General features: G+C 42.0%; 1 protein-coding gene across 8 annotated transcripts in view; it reads left to right on the forward strand.

The window, feature by feature from the left end:
• The window catches only part of LOC106581613 (E3 ubiquitin-protein ligase MYCBP2), a 383,302-nt gene that overhangs the window by 6,985 nt on the left and 350,693 nt on the right, over positions 1-25,624 (forward strand). For 7 of the 8 annotated variants that reach the window (XM_045704972.1, XM_045704966.1, XM_045704969.1 and 4 more), the window contains exon 2: positions 8,602-8,677. In XM_045704972.1, the coding sequence (XP_045560928.1) occupies positions 8,602-8,677 (76 nt within the window). Of the gene's footprint in view, positions 1-2,761; positions 2,806-8,601; positions 8,678-25,624 lie in introns of all 8 variants that reach the window. The other variant, XM_045704973.1, reaches the window with a different exon arrangement.

Here is a 25,624-nt window from a genome sequence, read left to right on the forward strand (position 1 = left end):
AGGCAAAAACCTGAGAACATTTCATGCAGGAAGTGGCCTGTCTGACAAGGTGTCGTTCTTCTTGTCTCTGTTTATTGAAGAGTGAGGATCTTAGCTGTCCCGTGACACTTCCTACGGCTGCCATAGGCTCTCAGAAGGCGGCAAAATAATGAATTGTGGCTTTGCAGGCTCTGGCTGAAACAAAGTAGCGCATTTGGGTAATGGCTGGTTACAGTACTGTGAGACTCAGGCTCGTGCCCGCGTCGACCGAAAGCTTTGTTTACTTTCCTCTGTTTAGCTAAATGGACATTCCCGGTCGGAATATTATCGCTTTTTTACGAGAAAAATGGCATAAAAATGGATTTTAAACAGCGGTTGACATGCTTCAAAGTACGGTAATGGAATATTTAGATTTTTTTTGTCACGAATTGCCTCATGCGCACGACCCTGATTTACCATTTCGGATAGTGTCTGGGACACACAAACAAAACGCCGCTATTCGGATATAACGATGGATTATTTTGGACCAAACCAACATTTGTTATTGAAGTAGCAGTCCTGGGAGTGCATTCTGACGAAGACAACAAAAGGTAATCAAACTTTTATAATAGTAAATCTGATATTGGTGAGTGCTAAACTTGCCGGGTGTCTAAATAGCTAGCCCGTGATGGCTGGGCTATGTACTTAGAATATTGCAAAATGTGTTTTCACCAAAAAGCTATTTTAAAATCGGACATATCGAGTGCATAGAGGAGTTCTGTATCTATAATTCTTAACCTCTATGGGACCGGCGGGACGAATTCGTCCCACCTACGTAACAGCCACTGCCAGCCTGTGGCGCGATTTTCAAAATCTTCAAAATCCTATTACTTCAATTTCTCAAACATATGACTATTTTACAGCCATTTAAAGATAAGACTCTCGTTAATCTAACCACACTGTCCGATTTCAAAAAGGCTTTACAACGAAAGCAAAACATTAGATTATGTCAGCAGAGTACCAAGCCAGAAATAATCAGACACCCATTTTTCAAGCCAGCATATAATGTCACCAAAACCCAGAAGACAGCTAAATGCAGCACTCACCTTTGATGATCTTCATCAGATGACAACCCTAGGACATTATGTTATACAATACATGCATGTTTTGTTCAATCAAGTTCATATTTATATCAAAAACCAGCTTTTTACATTAGCATGTGACGTTCAGAACTAGCATACCCCCCGCAAACTTCCGGGGAATTCGCTAACATTTTACTAAATTACTCACGATAAACGTTCACAAAAAGCATAACAATTATTTTAAGAATTATAGATACAGACCTCCTCTATGCACTCGATATGTCCGATTTTAAAATAGCTTTTTGGTGAAAGCACATTTTGCAATATTCTAAGTACATAGCCCAGGCATCACGGGCTCGCTATTTAGACACCCTGCAAGTTTAGCACTCACCATAATCATATTTACTATTATAAAATTTCATTACCTTTTGTTGTCTTCGTCAGAATACACACCCAGGACTGCTACTTCAATAACAAATGTTGGTTTGGTCCAAAATAATCCATCGTTATATCCGAATAGCGGCGTTTTGTTCGTGCGTTCCAGACACTATCCGAAATCGTAAAGAAGTGTCACGCGCATGGCGCAATTCGTGACAATAAAATTCTAAGTATTCCATTACCGTACTTCGAAGCATGTCAACCGCTGTTTAAAATCAATTTTTACGACATTTTTCTCGTAGAAAAGCGATAATATTCCGACAGGGAATCTCCTTTTCGGCAAACAGAGGAAAAAATCCCAAAGGCGGGGGCGGTCGGGGTCACGCGCATAAGCTAGTGTCTCTTGATCGGCCACTTGAGAAAGGCGATAATGTGTTTCAGCCTGGGGCTGGAATGACGACATTCTGTTTTTTCCCGGGCTCTGAGCGCCTATGGACGACGTGGGAAGTGTCACGTTAGAGCAGAGATCCTTAGTAAATGATAGAGATGGAAAAGAAGTTCAACAAATGGTCAGACAGGCCACTTCCTGTAAAGGAATCTCTCAGGTTTTGACCTGCCATTTGAGTTCTGTTATACTCACAGACACCATTCAAACAGTTTTAGAAAATTTAGGGTGTTTTCTATCCATATGTAATAAGTATATGCATATTCTAGTTACTGGGTAGGAGTGGTAACCAGATTAAATCGGGTATGTTTTTTATCCAGCCGTGTCAATGCTGCCCCCTAGCCCTAACAGGTTAAAACCTTCCCCAACCAGAAACCGTGGATTGATGGCAGCATTCGCACAAAACTGAAAGCGCGAACCACTGCTTTTAATCAGGGCAAGGCGACCAGAAACTTGACCGAATGCAAACAGTGTAGCTATTCCCTCCGCAAGGCAATCAAACAAGCTAAGCGTCAGTATAGAGACAAAGTAGAGTCGCAATTCGCAATTCAACGGCTCAGACACGAGAGGTATGTGGCAGGGTCTACAGTAAATCACGGACTACAAAAAGAAAACCAGCCTCGTCGCAGACCACGATGTCTTGCTCCCAGACAAACTAAACAACTTCTTTGCTCGCTTTGAGGACAATACAGTGCCACCGACAGGGTCCGCTACCAAAACCTGCGGGCTCTCCTTCACTGCAGCCAGCGTGAGTAAAACATTTTAAACGTTAACTTTCGCAAGGCTGCCGGCCCAGACGGCATCCCTAGCCGCGTCCTCAGAGCATGCGCAGACCAGCTGGCTGGTGTGTTTACAGACATATTCAATCTATCCTTATCCCAGTCTGTTGTCCCCACAGGCTTCAAGAGGGCCACCAATGTTCCTGTTCCCAAGAAAGCTAAGGTAACTGAGCTAAATGACTACCGCCCTGTAGCACTCACTTCCGTCATCATGAAGTGCTTTGAGAGACCAGTCAAGGACCATATCGCCTCTACCCTATACCCACTCCAATTTGCTTTCCGCCCCAATAGGTCCACAGGCGACGCAATCACACTTCACACTGCCCTAACCCATCTGGACAAGAGGAATACCTATGTAAGAATGCTGTTCATTGGCTACAGCTCAGCATTTAACACCATAGTACCCTCCAAACTCATCATTAAGCTCGAGACCCTGGGTCTCGACCCCGCCCTGTGCAACTGGGTCCTGGACTTCCAGATGACACTACATTGGTAGGCTTGATTACCAACAACGACGCGACGGCCTATAGGGAGGAGGTGAGGGCCCTCGGAGTGTGGTGTCAGGAAAATAACCTCACACTCTCATGTCAACAAAACAAAGCAGACTATCTTGGACTGCAGGAAACAGCAGAGGGAGATGCCCCCAATCCACATCAAAGGGACATTAGTGGAGTAGGTGGAAAGTTTTAAGTTCCTCGGCGTACACATCACAGACAAACTGAAATGGTCCACCCACACAGACAGTGTGGTGAAGAAGGCACAGCAGCGCCTCTTCAACCTCAGGAGGCTGAAGAAATTTGGCTTTTCACCAAAAACACTCAAACTTTTACAGATGCACAATCGAGAGCATCCTGTCGGGCTGTATCACCGCCTGGTACGGCAACTGCTCCGTCCACAACCGTAAGAGCCACTGCCTGTTCACCCCGCTATCATCCAGAAGGCGAGGTCAGTACAGGTGCATCAAAGCTGGGACCGAGAGACTGGAAAAACAGCTTCTATCTCAAGGCCATCAGACTGTTAAACAGCCATCACTAACATTGAGTGGCTGCTGCCAACATACTGACTCAACTCTAGCCACTTTAATAATGGAGAAATGTATGTTATAAATGTATCACGAGCCACTTTAAACAATGCCACTTTATATAATGTTTACTTACCTTATATTACTTAGCTCATACAGTAGGGGGAAAAAAGTATTTGATCACCTGCTGATTTTGTACGTTTGCCCACTGACAAAGAAATGATCAGTCTATAATTTTAATGGTAGGTTTATTTGAACAGTGAGAGACAGAATAACAACAAAAATCCAGAAAAACGCATGTTAAAAATGTTAAGTTGATTTGCATTTTAATGAGGGAAATAAGTATTTGACCCCCTCTCAATCAGAAAGATTTCTGGATCCCAGGTGTCTTTCAGATAGGTAACGAGCTGAGATTAGGAGCACACTCTTAAAGGGAGTGCTCCTAACCACAGCTGATTACCTGTATAAAAGACACCTGTCCACAGAAGCAATCAATCAATCAGATTCCAAACTCTCCACCATGGCCAAGACCAAAGAGCTCTCCAAGGATATCAGGGACAAGATTGTAGACCTACACAAGGCTGGAATGGGCTACAAGACCATCGCCAAGCAGCTTGGTGAGAAGGTGACAACATTTGGTGCGATTATTCGCAGATGGAAGAAACACAAAAGAACTGTCAATATCCCTCGGCCTGGGGCTCCATGCAAGATCTCACCTCGTGGAGTTGCAATGATCATGAGAACGGTGAGGAATCAGCCCAGAACTACACGGGAGGATCTTGTCAATGATCTCAAGGCAGCTGGGACCATAGTCAACAAGAAAATAATTGGTAACACACTACGCCGTGAAGGACTGAAATCCTGCAGCCCCCGCAAGGTCCCCCAGCTCAAGAATACATATACATGCCCATCTGAAGTTTGCCAATGAACATCTGAATGATACAGAGGACAACTGGTGGAAAGTGTTGTGGTCAGATGAGACCAAAATGGAGCTCTTTGGCATCAACTCAACTCGCCGTGTTTGGAGGAGGAGGAATGCTGCCTATGACCCCAAGAACACCATCTCCACCGTCAAACATGGAGGTGGAAACATTATGCTTTGGGGGTGTTTTTCTGCTAAGGGGACAGGACAACTCAGCCAGGGCATTAAAAATGGGTTGTGGATGGGCATTCCAGCATGACAATGACCCAAAACACACGGCCAAGGCAACAAAGGAGTGTCTCAAGAAGAAGCACCATAAGGTCCTGGAGTGGCCTTGCCAGTCTCCAGACCTTAATCCCATAGAAAATATGTGGAGGGAGCTGAAGGTTCGAGTTGCCAAACGTCAGCCTCGAAACCTTCATGACTTGGAGAAGATCTGCAAAGAGGAGCGGGACAAAATCCCTCCTGAGATGTGTGCAAACCTGGTGGCCAACTACAAGAAACGTCTGACCTCTGTGATTGCCAACAAGGGTTTTGCCACCATGTATTAAGTCATGTTTTGCAAAGGGGTCAAATACTTATTTCCCTCAATAAAATGCAAATCATTTTTGACATGTGTTTTTTCTGGATATTTTTGTTGTTATTTTGTCTCTCACTGTTCAAATACACCTACCATTAAAATTATAGACTGATCATTTCTTTGTCAGTGGGCAAACGTACAAAATCAGCAGGGGATCAAACACTTTTTCCCCCCACTGTATGTCTATACTGTGCTCTATACCATCTACTGCATCTTGCCTATGCCGTCTGGCCATCACTCATCCATATATTTTTATGTACATATTCTTATTCATTCCTTTACACGTGTGTGTGTGTGTGTGTGTGTGTGTGTGTGTGTGTGTGTGCGTGTGTATATAAGGTAGTTTTTGTTAAATTACTACATGATATTGCTACATGTTCGGAACTAGAAGCACAAGCATTTCGCTACACCCGCGTTAACATCTGCTAACCAGGTGTATGTGACAAATAAAATTTGATTTGAGATTGTTCAAAGTAGCCACACTTTACCTTGATGACAGCTTTGCACACTCTTGGCATTCTCTCATCCAGCTTCATTAGGTAGTCACCTGGAATGCATCTCAATAAACAGGTGTGCATTGTTAAGCTAATTTGTGGAATTTCTTTCTTTCTTAATGTGTTTGAGCCAATCATTTGTATTGTGACAAGGTGGGGGTATCCAGAAGATTGCCCAATTTGGTAAAAGACCATGTCCATATTATTGCAAGAACAGCTCAAATAAGCAAAGAGAAATGACAGTCCATTACTTTAAGACATGGTCTGCCTGTCTGGACAATTTCAAGAACTTTGAATGAAAGTGCAGTCGCCAAAACCATCAAGTGCTATGATGAATCTGGCTCTCATTTGGACCGCCACAGGAACGGAAGACCCAGAGTTACCTCTGCAGCAGAGGTAAAAGTTTGAGTTAACTGCACCTCAGATTTCAGCCCAAATAAATGCTTGAGTTCAAGTTACACAAACATCTCAACATCAACTGTTTAGAGGAGATTGCAAAGAAACCACTACTAAAGGACACCAATAAGAAGATACTTGCTAGGTCCCAGAAACACGAGCAATGGACATTAGACCGGTGGAAATCTGTCCTTTTAGTCAGAGTCCAAATGTTTGATTTTTGGTTCCAGCTGCCGTGTCTTTGAGACGCAGAGTAGGTGAAGGAATGAGCTCCATGTGTGGTTCACACCATGGAGCATGGAGGAGGTGTGGGTTTGGTTTGCTGGTGACACGGTCTGTGATTTATTTAGAATTCAAGGCACACTTAACCAGCATTGGTACCACAGAATTCTGCAGCGATACGCCATCCCATCTGGTTTGCGCTTAGTCCCACTATCATCTCATTTTCAACAAGACAATGACCCAACATACCCCCAGGATGTGTAAGGGCTATTTGACCAAGAAGGGGAGTGATGGAGTGCTGCATCAGATGATCTGGCCTCCACAATCACCCGACATCAACCCAATTTTTTATATGGTTTGGGATGAGTTGGACCGCCGAGTGAAGGAAAAGCAGCAACCCAATTGGGATGGTTTGGGATGAGTCGGACCGCCGAGTGAAGGAAAACCAACAAGTGCTCAGCATATGTGGGAACTCCTTCAAGACTGTTGGAAAAGCATTCCTCATGAAGCCAAAGGGGGGCTACTTTTGTATAACATATTTTGATTTGTTATTTTTTGGGGGTACTACATGATTCCATATGTGTTATTTCATTGTTTTGATGTCTTCACTATTGTTTTACAACGTAGAAAATAGTAAAAATAAATTAAAAAACCCTTGAATGAGTAGGTGTCCTAACTTTTGACTGTATCTGAATTCAAATCCAGCGAGAATCATGTCACTCATCTAGCTAGTTATTGCTAGTGTAACAGTGTTGCTTCTGTCCCTCTCCTCGCTCCTACCTTACTCGAACCAGGGACCCTCTGCACACATCGACAACAGTCACCCTTGAAGCATCGTTACTCATCGCTCCACAAAAGCAGAGCAAGTGAAACTACTTCAAGGTCTCAGCGACTGACGTCACTGATTTTGAAACACTTAGTGCGCACCCCGCTAACTAGCTAGCCATTTCACACCGGTTAAGCTAGATATACTTATTTGCTCAAACCATTAACTTATTATTGTATTAAGACATTAGAGCATATCACTTATCTGTGTGTATTTTGGATAGGGAGGGTGTGTGGATCAAATAATTACATAAAACTATTATTAATTGGATATAAATATTATTAGAAACTGTGGTTCCAGCCCTAAATGCTGATTGTCTGACAGCCGTGGTATATCAGACCGTATACCACGGGTATGACACAACTTTTATTTCTACTGGTCTAATTATGTTGGTAACCAGTTTATAATAGCAATAGGGCTGTGTCCAGGCACTCCGTGATGCGTCGTGCTTAAGAACAGCCCTTAGCCGTGGTATATTGGCCATATACCACAAACCCCTGAGGTGCCGTATTGCTTAAATAGGATCTCTGTGGTGTGGATAGTCCCCTGCTCACTGGAGCAAGCCAATACATACACTTATGTCATCCAAATACCAGGTCAGTTATGTTGTGGACAGAAGCTTTCGTGTGTGTGTGTGTCACTTCCTTGTGCCGTACCCATAGGGCTCTCAAATTCAAATCTGGACCTCGAAGCCAGTCATAAGCTGTGTTCGAATACTCATACTAACCGTACTATTTGTGACGTGAATTGAGTATATAGTATGCTTATTGGTCACAGCATGGATATAGTTAATATGCCAAAAGTTCCCGGATGTTGTACTAAATTCACCAAAATACGAAGTATACATGCAGAGGACACTATTTCTGTACTTTTAGGGCCCACAATGCAATTCTTCAGAAAAAGGGGCATGGCTTCACAATAGTGCACTTTGCGGTTAAATCAAATCAAAGTTCATTTGTCAAGTGCGCCGAATACAACAGGTGTAGACCTTACAGGCTCTAACCAATAGTGCAAAAAAGGTATTAGGTAAACAATAGGTAGGTAAAGAAATAAAACAGTAAAAAGACATGCTATATACAGACACCGGCTAGTCAGGCTGATTTGAGGTAGTATTTAGATATGGTTAAAGTGACTATGCATATATGATGAACAGAGAGTAGCAGTAGCGTAAAAAAAAGAGGGGTTGGTAGGTGGGACACAATGCAGATAGCTCGGTTAGCCAATGTGCAGGAGCACTGGTTGGTCAGCCCAATTGAGGTAGTATGTACATGAATGTATAGTTAAAGTGACTATGCATATATGATAAACAGAGTAGCGGCAGCGTAAAAAGAGGGGTTGGGGGGGTTAGCCTTCAAAATAAAGGTATGGCATTCTTTCTGTCCCCTATTTTTTTGGTTTTTTTTTGTTAATGTGTTAGAATATTAACTTAACATGGTTGTGATAGGCTATAGGCCCAGCTGTTACTGGATTTGCTCATGTTTTTTACAATGTGTTTCAGGGGAAAGAAAGCTTTAAGCAAGAAGAAGCTGAAACGGCGGCAAAAGTTGAAGTCTAAAGTCAAAACAGGAACAAAGGTAAGATACATTTTCTTGGTACAAGAGGGACCTGACCTTGAGTCACTCAATTTTCTCAGAATAATATAATGGATTCATTGCAAATTTGTTGCTTCAGTTATTTTTGGCCTAAGATTGGCTACTACGAGCATTTCACCTGTTGTATTCGGCGCATGTCACGTAGTTCAAGTAACACACACATTTCAACATCAACTGTTCAGAGGAGACTGCGTGAATCAGGCCTTCATGGTGGAATTGCTGCAAAGAAACCAATAAGACTTGCTTGGGCCAAGAAACACAAGCAATGGACATTAGATCGTTGGAAATCTGTCCTTTGGTCTGATGAGTCCAAATTTGAGATTTTTGGCTATTTGACCAAGGAGATTTATCGAGTGCTGCATCAGATGACCTGGCCTCCACAATCACCCGACCTTAACCCAATTGAGATGGTTTATGATGAGTTGGACTGCAGAGTGAAGGAAAAGCAGCCAACAAGTGCTCAGTGTATGTGGGAACTCCTTCAAGACTGTTGGAAAGGCATTCTTCATGAAGCTGGTTGAGAGAATGCCAAGAGTGTGCCAAGTTTCATCAAGGCAAAGGGTTGCTACTTTGTAGAATCTCAAATATAAACATATTTTGATTTAACACAATTTTTTTGGGTTACTAAATGACTCCAGCTGTGTTATTTAATAGTTTTGATGTCTTCACTATTATTCTACAATGTAGAAAATAGTAAAAATAAATAAAAACCCTGGACACACCTCATTCAAAACTTTTGACTAGTATTATAATTAAATGTATGCTCCTGAATATATATTTTGGCTTTCCGGGATTGAATCAACACCATTTGAAGGTTTTTATTTCATTTGTAAAAAAATCTAAAAGATTTATATTTATTAGGGATCCCAAGGCAGCAGCTACTCTTCCTGGGTTCCAAACACATTAATTCTCATACATCACACAAAACAAAAGATAAACCAGCACATATTTACAATACAAAATGTATAATACCACCGTACAACAATATTACTGTGTGTGTGTGTGTGTGTCTTCAGTCCCCGCTGTTTCGTAAGGTGTTATTTTTTTAAATCTGTTTTCTGTATTTGTATCTGTGACATTATGGGGTAGTGTGTGTGTGTGTGTGTGTGTGTGTGTGTGTCTGTGTGTGTGTGTGTGTGTGTAGGCCAGTGAAACACAACCTCAATTTAATCCATTTTAAATTCCGGCTGTAACACCACAAAATGTGGAAAAGGTAAAGGGGTGTGAATACTTTCTGAAGGCACCTTAACTGAGGAAGGATCAACAACATTGTAGTTACTCCACAATACTAACATAAATTACAGAGTGAAAATTCAGTTAGAATACAAAATACAGTTAGAATACAGAATACAAATATTCTAAAACATGCATCCATTTTCCAGGCACTAAAGTAATACTGCAAAAAATGTGGCAAAGAAATAAACTTTTTGTACGGAATACAAATTAGGCAAAATTACAACAGACACTGGGAATCGAATGCATCTTTCATCAGGACAATTACCTAAAACACAAATATACAGTCGTTGCCAAAAGTTTTGAATGACACAAATATAAATTCAGTCTGCTGCCTCAGTTTGTATGATGGCAATTTGCATATACTCCAGAATGTTAAGAAGAGTGATCAGATGAATTGCAATTAATTGCAAAGTCCCTCTTTGCCATGCAAATGAACTGAATCCACAAAAAAACATTTCCACTGCATTTCTGCCCTGCCACAAAAGGACCAGTTGACATCATGTCAGTGATTCTCTCGTTAACACAGGTGTGAGTGTTGACGAGGACAAGGCTGGAGATCACTCTGTCATGCTGATTGAGTTCGAATAACAGACTGGAAGCTTCAAAAGAAGGGTGGTGCTTGGACTCTTTGTTCTTCCTCTGTCAACCATGGTTACCTGGAAGGAAATACGTGCCGTCATCATTGCTTTGCACAAAAAGGGCTTCACAGGCAAGGATATTGCTGCCAGTAAGATTGCACCTAAATCAACCATTTATCGGATCATCAAGAACTTCAAGGAGAGCGGTTCAATTGTTGTGAAGAAGGCTTCAAGGCGCCCAAAAAAGTCCAGAAAGCGCCAGGACCGTCTCCTAAAGTTGATTCAGCTGCGGGATCGGGGCACGACCAGTACAGAGCTTGCTCAGGAATGGCAACAGACAGGTGTGAGTGCATCTGCACGCACAGTGAGGCGAAGACTTTTGGAGGATGGCCTGGTGTCAAGAAGGGCAGCAAAGAAGCCACTTCTCTCCAGGAAAAGCATCAGGGACAGACTGATATTCTGCAAAAGGTACAGGGATTGGACTGCTGAGGACTGGGGTAAAGTCATTTTCTCTGAATTCCCTTTCCGATTGTTTGGGGCATCCAAAAAGAAGCTTGTCCGGAGCAGACAAGGTGAGCGCTACCATCAGTCCTGTCATGCCAACAGTATTGCATCCTCCCTTTGCTTCTCAGCAAAGGGAGTGAACTTACTCACATTTTTGCCTAAGAACACAGCCATGAATAAAGTATAGTACCAACACATCCTCCGAGAGCAACTTCTCCCAACCATCCAGGAACAGTTTGGTGACGAACAATGCCTTTTCCAGCATGATGGAGCACTGTGCCATAAGGCAAAAGTGATAACTAAGTGGCTCGGGGAACAAAACATTGATATTTTGGGTCCATGGCTAGGAAACTCCCCAGACCTTAATCCCATTGAGAACTTGTAGTCAATCCTCAAGAGGCGGGTGGACAAACAAAAACCCACAAATTCTGACAAACTCCAAGCATTGATTATGCAAGAATGGGCTGCCATCAGTCAGGATGTGGCCCAGAAGTGAATTGACAGCAGGCTAGGGCAGATTGCAGAGGTCTTGAAAAAGGGTCAACAGTGCAAATATTGACTCTTTACATCAACTTCATGTAATTGTCAATAAAAGCCTTTGACACTTATGAAATGCTTGTAATTATACTTCAGTTTTCCATAGTAACATCTGACAAAAATATGTAAAGACACTGAAGCAGCAAACTTTGTGGAAATTAATATTTTTGTCATTCTCAACTTTTGGCCACGACTGTACACTGGAATTCCTTACCAAAACGACATTGAATCTTCCTGAGTGGCCTAGTTACAGTTAGACTTATATTTGCTTGAAAATCTATTGCAAGACTTAAATGTCTGTCTTAAGTTGGTTGTTGAACATTGCATTTATCAGAGCTTGAAGAATTTTTGTAAAGAATAATGGGCAAATATTGTACAATCCAGGTGTGACAGCTCTTAGAGACTTATCCAGAAAGACTCGCAGCTGTAATTGCTGCCAAAGGTGATTCTAACATGTATTGACTCAGGGGGTTGAAAAGTTATCTAATTTATTTTAGTGTTTTATTTTCCACTTTCTTCCACAGAGTTTGGTGTAGATCGTTAAAATTAAATCCATTGTTATCCTACTTTGTAACAGAATGTGGAAAAAGTCAAGGGGTGTGAATACTTTCTGAAGGCACTTTAAATTGAGAGAATAAATGCATTAAAAGCATTCATGTGAAGCTTTGTGATTGACGAGGAGAAGTTTGATGTCGGACAACAATAGAATGTTCATGATTTAATACGTGCTAGGCCGCCTCAGCATTACGGCTACATTTCTATGTCGTAGGCAGAACTTTACTGACTATGGTGGAAATAAAAGTTTTCACTTTGATACTGGCAACACCTTTCAGATATAAAGAAATGGCAAAAAAGTTATGTAATGGTTTGATGAGAATTGCAGCTCGCATGGTATTCTTCCAAACTGTACTGTGAGATTTCCGGTACTAGAGGTGTGCAGGCAGAAAGTAGCTTCGCCGAAGCCACTGTAAGTGAAGCTAATGGGAACACAAAAAAATGTATCTGTTGACTGATGAGACAGACACTGGTTAACTAGACTTGTAATCTGAACGGGCCCTAAGACAAAGTAGAGCTGTAGGTTAGGCCTACACAGCAGACGGGTGTACCAAATGGTACTAGGGCCATTTGGGATGTAACTATTGGCTACATGTCCCATTTTTCTCTAAGATACAGTACTACTCTGGTAGTGGGGCAAACCCTGTATTTGCAGCAGTAAGAACATCACCCTGCTGAGACATGTGATTCAGGGTAGGGGTCGGCTATAGCCTAGTCTTCCTTGGTGCTTTTGGTGCCCACCTGCCTGCATTGTTACCATTGCCAAGTGGGCAAAAAATCTTCCGCTGACAGATTCTCCTGACTACAGCTCGAGTCCTCTTAAGTGAATTAAGCATCTCTGTAGCTCTAGGATCAGTGAGAGTGAGTGCCCAACACGCTCCTCTCTCAAAATCAAATTTTATTAGAAAATAGAGAAATAATAGTTTTACTTTTGTCTCCACTCCTTTTCCTCTTCTTTTAGTGCTCCTTTCCCAAACAAAGCCATTTTCTCTGTTTTGTAGCCTTATTGGCATATAACCTTATTTCTGTGGTAAATAGTGCTAAGCTCTTTACACAGGCACAGCGTGTCCCTTGCTGAATGCCTTCGCTGTGCTGCCAAGAGTGTTACCCGCCCTGAGGAAAGAAGTGGAAGGGGAGAGTAGAGTAGATAACTCCCTGGTGTTGTAAAATGAAGGACCGCTCCTTCCTAAATGTATGACATCACCGTCTGTCAGTAGCTTCGATGCCAGAAACATGACAACGCAGCAAGGCGAGGGGAAAACAATCAATAGCATGAAACATTCTCCATCTGGAGGTTGGAGGACTGCGTAGTAACCCTATACCAGGCCTGCGCAATTATTTTCCATGGAGGGCCACATTAGAATATATTTTTGCCATCGCTGGCCAGAATCATATTACAGGATTATACATTGTGTATGACTGTGTTGACAGCTATATCTACTGTAAATCACATCCAGATATGCTACTTATTTAACTTTTTAAATGCACAGAAATAAACCACATCCATGTTCTCCTTTTTGGTAGGTATTTTCATTATTAAACATGCAATGAACTACACGGAGGGAAAAGTACACTGCATTCAGCACCACGGACAGAACTCTAGTTGGGTATGCGCAAACACAGAGCTCAACATTACATTTAAACTACTCCGTGTGAGGAGTGAAGTCTCTGATGGGCATTGACTAGAGCAGGGATGTCGGGTATAGTTTCTGACGTCGCTATGCGCTGAGAGGAGAGGATCTGTGCCTTGACTTGTTATATTTCATCACTGAAAATGTGTGTTCACGTACATAGTTTGACCCACACAGTTCAAACAACTTCTGAGCATGACTCCTAATCTTTGGAAAGTTTAGTTAATCGAGAGATGCATAGAACCTCGTCAGTGACATTTGTTTTGAATAGTTATCCAATCACTGCATTAGACTGAAGATCGATACGCTCAAGTTGCAGGTCAGTGGGACATTGAAGGTGAAAGGAGGGGAAACCAACAGCATGTCATTTTCCAACACTTTGAAATCCTCAAAATGACGAGAAGTCACCGTTCAAAGCACGCAGCAGCCATGTGTACTTCTCCAGCTGGTCATCTCAAAGGGAACAGACTAGTAGGGTCGGAAGGTGGGTGAGATTGTTGGCTTCTACTTGGTGGTTCAGGAGGAGTCATTTTCCCTTGAAGGCTTTGACAAGGCTGTACATCTGATGTGCAAAAAGGCCCTTCCCTTGTAGTTTGGAATTCTATTCATTCATGAGAGCCATGATGTCCACGGTGAGAGAGAAATCCGCCAACCATTCTTTCTTGCAGTTGAGGGAAATACACATTTTCCTTTCATTTGCAAAAACTCAGCAATCTCCAACTTCAGGTCCCACACCCTTTTAAGCACCTCCCCCAAACTCAGCCATCTCACGTTTGTGTGGTAGGGGAGATCTGCATGACCCGACTCTCTTCCAATGTGGTTTAAAGATTTTGCTCTAATGAAGTTTGCCACTTTTTAGTGACTGTATCCACAACATGGCCCATTTTCAGAATACATTTACAGAGCACCTCCTGATGAATAATGCAATGCAGGAAAATCATTTTCTGATCTGGGTTCAGCTCAGCTACTTGATCTTGTATCCTTTTCAAAAGGTCAATGTTTTTTCCTGTCAAGTTTTGGCACCCATCAGTGGTCACACTGGATAACTTTTCAAAACTCAGTCCCAGTTTTGCCACACACTTATTAACCTCCTCCAATACATTTTTCCCTGTGGTTGTGCTCTTCATTGACTGCACTAAAGCAAGCTCCTCTGTAATTTCAAAGTCTGGGGTTCTGTGGTTTTGCCCCGTAAGAATATCAACAACTACACCGTGTCACGTGCATCACTGCTCTCATCCAGGGCCAAGGAGAAATAGGCGAAATCCTTTACCTTGTCTTTCATCTGTTCCATATTCTCTGCACACTGTCACTGTTTGTCTTGACAGGGAAACATTTTCAAACAGCTCTTTCTTGTCGGCAAAGTATTGCTGCATAGTCAATTAAACATTTAACCCCTGTGCGGATACGGGACGGACATCCAGCGAAAAATCAAATCGCCATTAGCATAACAAAAAATCTCAAATTATATCGTTTTATAGATACACCTCTCCTGAATCGAATTGTCCGATTTCAAAAAGGCTTTACAGCAAAAGCAAAACATTAGATTATGTTAGAGGAGTATATATTGTAAAAGTAGCCACATAGCCATTTTCCGACCAACCACATGCATCACAAATAACCAAAAAACAGCTAAATGCAGCACTAACCTTTTACAAACTTCATCAGATGACACTCCTAGGACATCATGTTACACAATACATGCATTCTTTTGTTCGATAAAGTTCATATTTATATATAAAAACAGCATTTTACATCGGTGCGTAACGTTGACTAACTATTTTCCCTCAAATGCATCCAATGAAACAGCGCTACAATTTACTAAATTACTATTCGAAAACATTTTTAAAATGTAATATTGTCATTCTAAGATTTATAGATGAATATCTCTTGAAAGCACCTGTAATGCCAGATTTAAAAATAACTTTACTGGGGGGATGCGATACTCAGAACAATAGGCTAGCAATAGCAATAGGCTAGCCATCGTGGAACAATCGCATATCAAATCTAGTCTTGTATACTATTGTCAATAATCCCTTACCTTTGATTATCTTCATCCTTAGGCACTTCCAGGAATCCCAGGTCCACAACAAATGTATTTTCGTTCGAAAAAGTTCATCCTCTATGTTCCATTAGCTTGTTGTTGTTAGCGCGTTCTGAAGGCTGAACCAAAAGTTCCGACGTGCCCGGGGCTACTCTTTTAACCTGTTAGGGCTAGGGGGCAGCATTGACACGGCTGGATAAAAAACATACCCGATTTAATCTGGTTACCACTCCTACTCAGTAACTAGAATATGCATATACTTATTACATATGGATATTACATCTAAAACTGTTTGAATGGTGTCTGTGAGTATAACAGAACTCAAATGGCAGGTCAAAACCTGAGAGATTCCTTTACAGGAAGTGGCCTGTCTGACCATTTCTGGAACTTCTTTGCCATCTCTATCATTTACTAAGGATCTCTGCTCTAACGTGACACTTCCCACGTCGTCCATAGGCTCTCAGAGCCCGGGAAAAAAGAGAATGTCGTCATTCCAGCCCCAGGCTGAAACACATTATCGCCTTTCTCAAGTGGCCCATCAAGAGACACTAGCTTATGCGCGTGACCCCGACCGCCCCCGCCTTTGGGATTTTTTTCCTCTGTTTGCCGAAAAGGAGATTCCCTGTCGGAATTTTATCGCTTTTCTACGAGAAAAATGACGTAAAAATTGATTTTAAACAGCGGTTGACATGCTTCGACGTACGGCAATGGAATACTTTGAATTTTATTGTCAGGAATTGCGCCAAGCGCGACACTTCTTTACTATTTCGGATAGTGTCTGGAACGCATCGAACAAAACGCCGCTATTCGGATATAACGATGGATTATTTTGGACCAAACCAACATTTGTTATTGAAGTAGACGTCCTGGGTGTGCATTCTGACGAAGACAACAAAAGGTAATGACATTTTTATAATAGTAAATATGATTATGGTGAGTGCTAAACTTGCCGGGTGTCTAAATAGCGAGCCCGTGATGCCTGGGCTATGTACTTAGAATATTGCAAAATGTGCTTTCACCAAAAAGCTATTTTAAAATCGGACATATCGAGTGCATAGAGGAGGTCTGTATCTATAATTCTTAAAATAATTGTTATGCTTTTTGTGAACGTTTATCGTGAGTAATTTAGTAAAATGTTAGCGAATTCCCCGTAAGTTTGCGGGGGGTATGCTAGTTCTGAACGTCACATGCTAATGTAAAAAGCTGGTTTTTGATATAAATATGAACTTGATTGAACAAAACATGCATGTATTGTATAACATAATGTCCTAGGGTTGTCATCTGATGAAGATCATCAAAGGTGAGTGCTGCATTTAGCTGTCTTCTGGGTTTTGGTGACATTATATGCTGGCTTGAAAAATGGGTGTCTGATTATTTCTGGCTTGGTACTCTGCTGACATAATCTAATGTTTTGCTTTCGTTGTAAAGCCTTTTTGAAATCGGACAGTGTGGTTAGATTAACGAGAGTCTTATCTTTAAATGGCTGTAAAATAGTCATATGTTTGAGAAATTGAAGTAATAGGATTTTGAAGATTTTGAAAATCGCGCCACAGGCTGGCAGTGGCTGTTACGTAGGTGGGACGAATTCGTCCCGCCGGTCCCATAGAGGTTAACAAAATGCATTTTTTTCTTATTTAGGTTCGTTCAAACATATCAAATGTTGTATAACATAAATTTGTAGGGCCTTTTTCAACGAGAGCTCCAATAAGATTCGAGGGGGACGATTGCATTGTGTTTCAAAACGTTTCGAAAGGGGAGGGTAACCAGGGGCGCCGGCGTCATAATGGTGATGGCCCTCTCCATGTGACCACGTTCCACAGCGTGTCATTCTGTCAGTATTCACAGTAGGAGACTCAAATCACTTTGTAAAGACTGGGGACATCTAGTGGAAGCAATAGGAAGTGCTCAATGAACCATAGCTCACGGTGTGATTAATAGGCAACGTGATGAAGTTGAGTTTGCAATTCAGAATTCCACTTCCTGTTTTGATCTGTCTCGGGGTTTTGACTGCCATATGAGTTATGTTATACTCACAGACACCATTCAAACAGTTTTAGAAACTTTAGGGTGTTTTCTATTCACAGGTATTAATTGTATGCATATCCTAGCTTCTGAGTTTGAGTAGTAGGCCGTTTAAAATGGGCACACATTTATTTCAAAAATCACTGTAGCGCCCCCTATCCTAGGGGAACGCCAAGAGGTTAATGATTTCGCCCTCAGCGAATGGCTTGCTGTTTTTTTTTATTTTAATTTTTTTCACTTTTTTACACCGTTTTCTCTTCAATTTCGTGGGATGCTATTTGGTAGTTAGTCTTGTCTCATCTCTGCATCTCCCGTATGGATTCGAGAGGTGAAGGTCGGTCGAGAGCCGTGCGTCCTCCGCAACACAACCCAACCAAGCCAAACTGCTGCTTGACACAATGGCCACTTAACCCGGAAGCTAGCTGCACCATTGTGTCAGAGGAAACACCGTGCACCTGGTGACCGTGTCAGCGTGCACTGCGCCCGGCCTGCAACAGGAGTCGCTAGTGCGCGATGGGACAAGGACGTCCCTGCCGGCCAAACCCTCCCCTAACCCGAATGACGCTGGGCCAATTGTGCGCCACCCATTGGTCTCCTGGTTACGGTCGGCTTTGACAGAGCCTGGACTTGCACCCAGATTCTCTAATGGCACAGTGATGCAGTGCCTTAGACCTCTGCGCCACCCGGGAGGCCTGGCTTGCTATGTTTAGCAATTGTGTGGGACAGTACATGGCTAGCTCTCGCAATTCCGTCATGTGCTGAATGCAGCTTTGTGAAAAGTCCTTGCTGTTTTTGCAACAGAGAAAGCAACTCTTTCGATTCACTTTCCCTCTGCTCAGAAGACATTCCTATATTTCTCTGCATGCTTCGTCTGGAAGTGTCGGGAGAAGTTGTAGTCTTTCAAGACAGCGATGCTCTCTTTTCACAGCTTTCCCTGACGCCTCAAATAAATATTTCGATGTCCACTCTTGCTGGAACACCCTACATCCATTGTCTACTTTTCTTTGAAATCTTTGAAAAACACATTTTTGCACAATTTCTAGCTAGCTACTATTTGTAATTGTGACGTGTGTCAGTCAGTCTGTCCTCGTAGTTATTTATACGTGCCTTCAAAATAAATGTCATACAAGCGGTGGGAGTTAAATCATTACACAAAGACGAGTATTCATTGTGCTTTTCATTTCCACTTGTCAGAAGTAGATGTCCACTTGGTATGATGCTGGCTTGACCACAGGTAATGGTATCCTGGAAAGCCCATCAGAGTTGCAGTGCAGTTCTAACTTATATTAGGTGTGTGCTGCCAACAACGGCATTCTGCAATTGACGGAAATCCAGTATGTGGTCCAAAGATGCTCGTCAGCGGACGATCTGTAAGAAGGGTGAACTTCCTGTACAGATATTGGTGAAACGTACTCACTCAAACAATGCTTTAAGGCTTCTCGTTCTGTCTGTGCACTGTTACTTTCTGTTTTGTTCAGTGTCTTTGATTCGAAAGTGATCAACTTCTCCACCAGAAGGCACTATATGGGACACGACTACTCCCAACTTGCGAGTTTGGCCCGTGCTGGGTTTTATTTGGCCCCTCAAGTTTTCTGAGCAAAATGTATTTTTATTTTTGCACAATGAAGACTGGTTAGTTTTGGAAATCTGTTCCCAAGTATTCCCACGCATAATACAGAGATGTGATGGTATACAAATGTAAGATCAGCCCAGTCAAAGCATTTCTCTGTGCTGGCACCCCAATGGTGGAACCAGCTTCCCCCTGAAGCTAGGACAGCAGAGTACCTGCCCATCTTCCGAAAACATCTGAATCCCTACCTCTTCAAGAGTATCTTAAATAATCCCACAGCAGCACTTACTATGATGACTGAGATATGTTTGTCCCACCTAGCTATCTTAAGATGAATACACTTTAAGTCGCTCTGGATAAGAGTCTGCTAAATGACTAAAATGCCAATGTAAGGTTTGAAATTATTATGTTTAAGTCAAAATAATATTTCTGTTTGGGCTTATTGCGGTCAATTTGCAGTCTGGAAATGATTTGGAATTATGTTCCGGCCCCCTGAACATCTGCTCAAAATAAATATGCTTGATGATCCCTGCCATATTTGTATTTTTGTATTTATTAAGGATCCCCAGTAGCCAAGGCAGCAGCCACTCTTCCTGGGGTCTAGCAACATTAAGGCAGTTATATACAATTAAAAATATTACATTACATACCACTTTTCACAACACGTGTGCCCTCAGGCCACTTTTCTAGAACCACATATCTACAATACAAACTCCAAGTGTATGTAGAGTGCGTATGTCTGTGCAAGGGCTGACCCCAATTAGTCGATTGTTTGGTCGTTAGGCTGTTTGCCCCATAGATTGTAAGTCGAGCAGTAAAAAATGATATGCATGCATGCATACATACATGCATACATACAGTACTAGTCAAAAGTTTGGACACGCCTACTCATTCAAGTGCTTAGCATATGTGGGAACTCCTTCAAGACTGTTGGAAAAGCATTCCAGGTGAAGCTGGTTGAGAGGATGCAAAGAGTGGATAAAGCTGTCATCAAGGCAAATGGTGGCTACTTTGAAGAATCTCAAATATAAAATATATTTTGATTTGTTTAACCCTTTTTTTGGTTACTACATGATTTCATATGTGTTAATTCAATGTACAGGACAAACATAAATTGTGAATGCATACATTTCATACGTTTCATTTCATGCATTTGTTATTATTTGTTTTATCATAAGGTGAATGCACCAATTTGTAAGTCGTTCTGGATAAGAGCGTCTGCTAAATGACTTAAATGTAAATGTTTTATTTAAAAAAAAAAATTGTACTGGCCCCCTGTGGGAATCGAACCCACAACCCTGGCGTTGCACACACCATGCTCTACCACACACCATGCTCTCTGCCACAGGGAAGGCCACTTATAATTCACTGTACAACAATTCCAGTGAGTCAGAAGTTTACATACACTAAGTTGACTACCTTTAAACAGCTTGGAAAATTCCAGAAAAGGATGTCATGGCTTTAGAAGCTTCTGATAGGCTAATTGACATCCTTCGAGTCAATTGGAGGTGTACCTGTGGATGTATTTCAAGGCCTACCTTCAAACTCAGTGCCTCTTTGCTTGACAACATGGGAAAATCAAAAGAAATCAGCCAAAACCTCAAACATTTTTTGTAGACCTCCACAAGTCTGGTTCATCCTTGGGAGCAATTTCCAAATGCCTGACGGTACCACATTAATCTGTACAAACAATAGTACGCAAGTATAAACACCATGGGACCACGCAGCCGTCATGCCGCTCAGGAAGGAGACGCGTTCTGTCTCCTAGAGATGAACTTACTTTGGTGTGAAAAGTGCAAATCAATCCCAGAACAACAACAAAGGACCTTGTGGAGATGCTGGAGGAAACGGGTACAAAAGTATCTATATCCACAGTAAAACGAGTCCTGTATCGACATAACCTGAAAGGCCGCTCAGCAAGGAAGAAGCCACTGCTCCAAAACCACCATAAAAAATCCAGACTACGGTTTGCAACTGCACACGGGGAAAGATCATACTTTTTGGAGAAACGCCCTCTGGTCTGATGAAACAAAAATAGAACTGTTTGGCCATAATGACCATCGTTATGTTTGGAGGAAAAAGGGGGATACTTGCAAGCCGAAGAACACCATCCCAACCGTGAAGCATGGGGGTGGCAGCATCATGTTCTGGGGTGCTTTGCTGCAGGAGGGACTGGTGCACTTCACAAAATAGATGGCATCATGAGGGAGGAAAGTTATGTGGATATATTGAAGCAACATCTCAAGACATCAGTGAGGAAGTTACAGCTTGGTCGCAAATGGGTCTTCAAAATGGACAATGACCCCAAGCATACTTCCAAAGTTGTGGCAAAATGGCTTAAAGACAACAAAGTCAAGGTATTGGAGTGGCCATCGCAAAGCCCTGACCTCAATCCCATAGAAAATTTGTGGGCAGAACTGAAAAAGCGTGTGCGAGCAAGGAGGCCTACAAACCTGACTCAGTTACACTAGCTCTGTCAGGAGGAATGGGCCAAAATTCACCCAACTTATTGTGGGAAGCTTGTGGAAGGCTACCTGAAATGTTTGACCCAAGTTAAACAATTTTAAAGGCAATGCTACCAAATACTAATTGACTGTACGTAAACTTCTGACCCACTGGGAATGTGATGAAAGAAATAATATCTGAAATAAATCTCTGTACTATTATTCTGACATTTCACATTCTTAAAATAAAGTAGTGATCCTAACTGACCTAAGACAGGGAATTGTTACTAGGATTAAATGTCAGGAATTTTGAAAAACGGAGTTTAAATGTGTTTGGCAAAGGTTTATGTAAATTTCTGACTTCAACTGTATATATTTGTAATAATGACATTTACAACATTAGTGAATGAACACTTATTTTAACTTTATATAATACACAAATAAAAATCTTTCGTCTCAAATAAATAATGAAAGATGTTCATTTTGGTTTAAATAATGCAAAAACGCAGTGTTGGAGAAGTAAAAGTGCAATATGCGCCATGTAAAAAAAGGCTGACGTTTAAGTTCCTTGCTCAGAACATGAGAACATGTTAAAAGGAACCACCATTCCATGAGTTCAATATTCCCAGTTAAGAAGTTTCAGGTTGTAGTTATTATAAGACTATTTCTCTATACCGTTTGTATTTCAGATACCTTTGACTATTGGATGTTCTTATAGGCACTATAGTACACTGCTCAAAAAAATAAAGGGAACACTTAAACAACACAATGTAACTCCAAGTCAATCACACTTCTGTGAAATCAAACTGTCCACTTAGGAAGCAACACTGATTGACAATAAACTTCACATGCTGTTGTGCAAATGGAATAGACAACAGGTGGAAATGATAGGCAATTAGCAAGACACCCCCAATAAAGGAGTGGTTCTGCAGGTGGGGACCACAGACCACTTCTCAGTTCCTATGCTTCCTGGCTGATGTTTTGGTCACTTTTGAATGCTGGCAGTGTTTTCACTCTAGTGGTAGCATGAGACGGAGTCTATAACCCACACAAGTGGCTCAGGTAGTGCAGCTCATCCAGGATGGCACATCAATGCGAGCTGTGGCAAGAAGGTTTGCTGTGTCTGTCAGCGTAGTGTCCAGAGCATGGAGGCGCTACCAGGAGACAGGCCAGTACATCAGGAGACGTGGAGGAGGCCGTAGGAGGGCAACAACCCAGCAGCAGGTCCGCTACCTCCGCCTTTGTGCAAGGAGGAGCAGGAGGAGCACTGCCAGAGCCCTGCAAAATGACCTCCAGCAGGCCACAAATGTGCATGTGTCTGCTCAAACGGTCAGAAACAGACTCCATGAGGGTGGTATGAGGGCCCGACATCCACAGGTGGGGGTTGTGCTTACAGCCCAACACCGTGCAGGACGTTTGGCATTTGCCAGAGAACACCAAGATTGGCAAATTCGCCACTGGCGCCCTATGCTCTTCACAGATGAAAGCAGGTTCACACTGAGCACGTGACAGACGTGACAGAGTCTGGAGACGCCGTGGAGAACGTTCTGCTGCCTGCAACATCCTCCAGCATGACCGGTTTGGCGGTGGGTCAGTCATGGTGTGGGGTGACATTTCTTTGGGGGGCCGCACAGCCCTCCATGTGCTCGCCAGGGGTAGCCTGACTGCCATTAGGTACCGAGATGAGATCCTCAGACCCCTTGTGAGACCATATGCTGGTGCGGTTGGCACTGGGTTCCTCCTAATGCAAGACAATGCTAGACCTCATGTGGCTGGAGTGTGTCAGCAGTTCCTGCAAGAGCAAGGCATTGATGCTATGGACTGGCCCACCTGTTCCCCAGACCTGAATCCAATTGAGCACATCTGGGACATCATGTCTCGCTCCATCCACCAACGCCACGTTGCACCACAGACTATCCAGGAGTTGGCGGATGCTTTAGTCCAGGTCTGGGAGGAGATCCCTCAGGAGACCATCCGCCACCTCATCAGGAGCATGCCCAGGCGTTGTAGGGAGGTCATACAGGCACGTGGAGGCCACACACACTACTGAGCCTCATTTTGACTTGTTTTAAGGACATTACATCAAAGTTGGATCAGCCTGTAGTGTGGTTTTCCACTTTAATTTTGAGTGTGACTCCAAATCCAGACCTCCATGGGTTGATAAATTGGATTTCCATTGATTATTTTTGCGTGATTTTGTTGTCAGCACATTCAACTATGTAAAGAAAAAAGTATTTAATAAGATTATTTCTTTCATTCAGATCTAGGATTTGTTGTTTTAGTGTTCCCTTAATTTTTTGGAGCAGTATATTAAGTTAAAATAAGTGTTCATTCAGTATTGTTGTAATTGTCATTATTACAAATAAATAAATAAAATAAAACATCGTCCGATTAATCGGTATCGGCTTTTTTTTAGTCCTCCAATATTCGGTATCGGCGTTGAAAAATCATAATCGGTCGACCTCTATAGTGGACAGACAGAAGCCACTCCTCAGCAAAAGGCACATGACAGCCTGCTTGAAGTTTAACAAAAGGCACCTAAGGACTCTCAGTACATGAGAAGCAAGATTCTCTGGTCTGATGAAGACAAGATTTTGGCCTGAATTCCAAGCATCACGTCTGGTGGAAACCTGTCACCATCCCTACGGTGAAGCGTGGTGGTGGCAGAATCATGCTGTGGGAATGTTTTTCAGTGGCAGGGACTGGGAGACTTGTCAGGGACGAGGGAAAGATTAACAGAGCAAAGTACTGAGAGATCTGCAATGAGATTTCATTTTTTTTTGTTTTTCATTTACAAATATGTCATTTTGGAGATTGTGTAGATTGATTTCTAAAATTATTTAACCAGGCATGTCAGTTAACCTCTCTGGGTAAGGTGGGACGTGACCTGCGGGACACACAATTCAACAGCCAGTGAAATAGCATGGCGCGAAATACAAATACAGCAAAAATATCATAATTTCAATTTCTCAAACATACGACTATTTTACACCATTTTAAAGATAAACTTCTCCTTAATGTAACAACATTGTCCGATTTCAAAAAGGCTTTACAGCGAAAGCAAAACATTAGATTATGTCAGAAGAGTACCCTGCCAAAAATAATCACACAGCCATTTTCAAAGCAAGCATATATGTCACAAAAACCAAAACCACAGCTAAATGCAGCACTAACCTTTGATCTTCATCAGATGACACTCCTAGGACATTATGTTATACAATACATGCATGTTTTGTTCAATCAAGTTCATATTTATATCCAAAAACAGCTTTTTACATTAGCATGTGATGTTCAGAACTAGCATACTAAATTTACTAAATTTACTAAATTACTCACGATTAACGTTCACAAAATACATAACAATTATTTTAAGAATTATAGATACAGAACTCCTTTATGCAATCGCGGTGTCAGATTTTAAAATAGCTTTTCGGCGAAAGCACATTTTGCAATATTCTGAGTAGATAGCCCCGCCATCACGGCTAGCTATTTTGACACCCACCAAGTTTGGCACTCACCAAACTCAGATTTACTATAAGAAAAAATTGATTTCCTTTGCTGTTCTTTGTCAGAATGCACTCCCAGGACTTATACAACAAATGTTGTTTTGGTTCCAAATAATCCATAGTTATATTCAAATACCTCCGTTTTGTTTGTGCGTTCAGGACACTATCCGAAGGGTGACGCGCCGGTGCATTTCGTGTCAAACGCTGTTTAAAATCAATTTTTATGCTATTTTTCTCGGAAAATAGCGATAATATTCCAACCGGGCGACGTTGTATTCATTCAAAGGCTGAAAGAAAATGTTTTA

The sequence above is a fragment of the Salmo salar genome, chromosome ssa21, assembly GCF_905237065.1.
Source record: "Salmo salar chromosome ssa21, Ssal_v3.1, whole genome shotgun sequence".
Taxonomy (NCBI): Eukaryota; Metazoa; Chordata; class Actinopteri; order Salmoniformes; family Salmonidae; genus Salmo; species Salmo salar.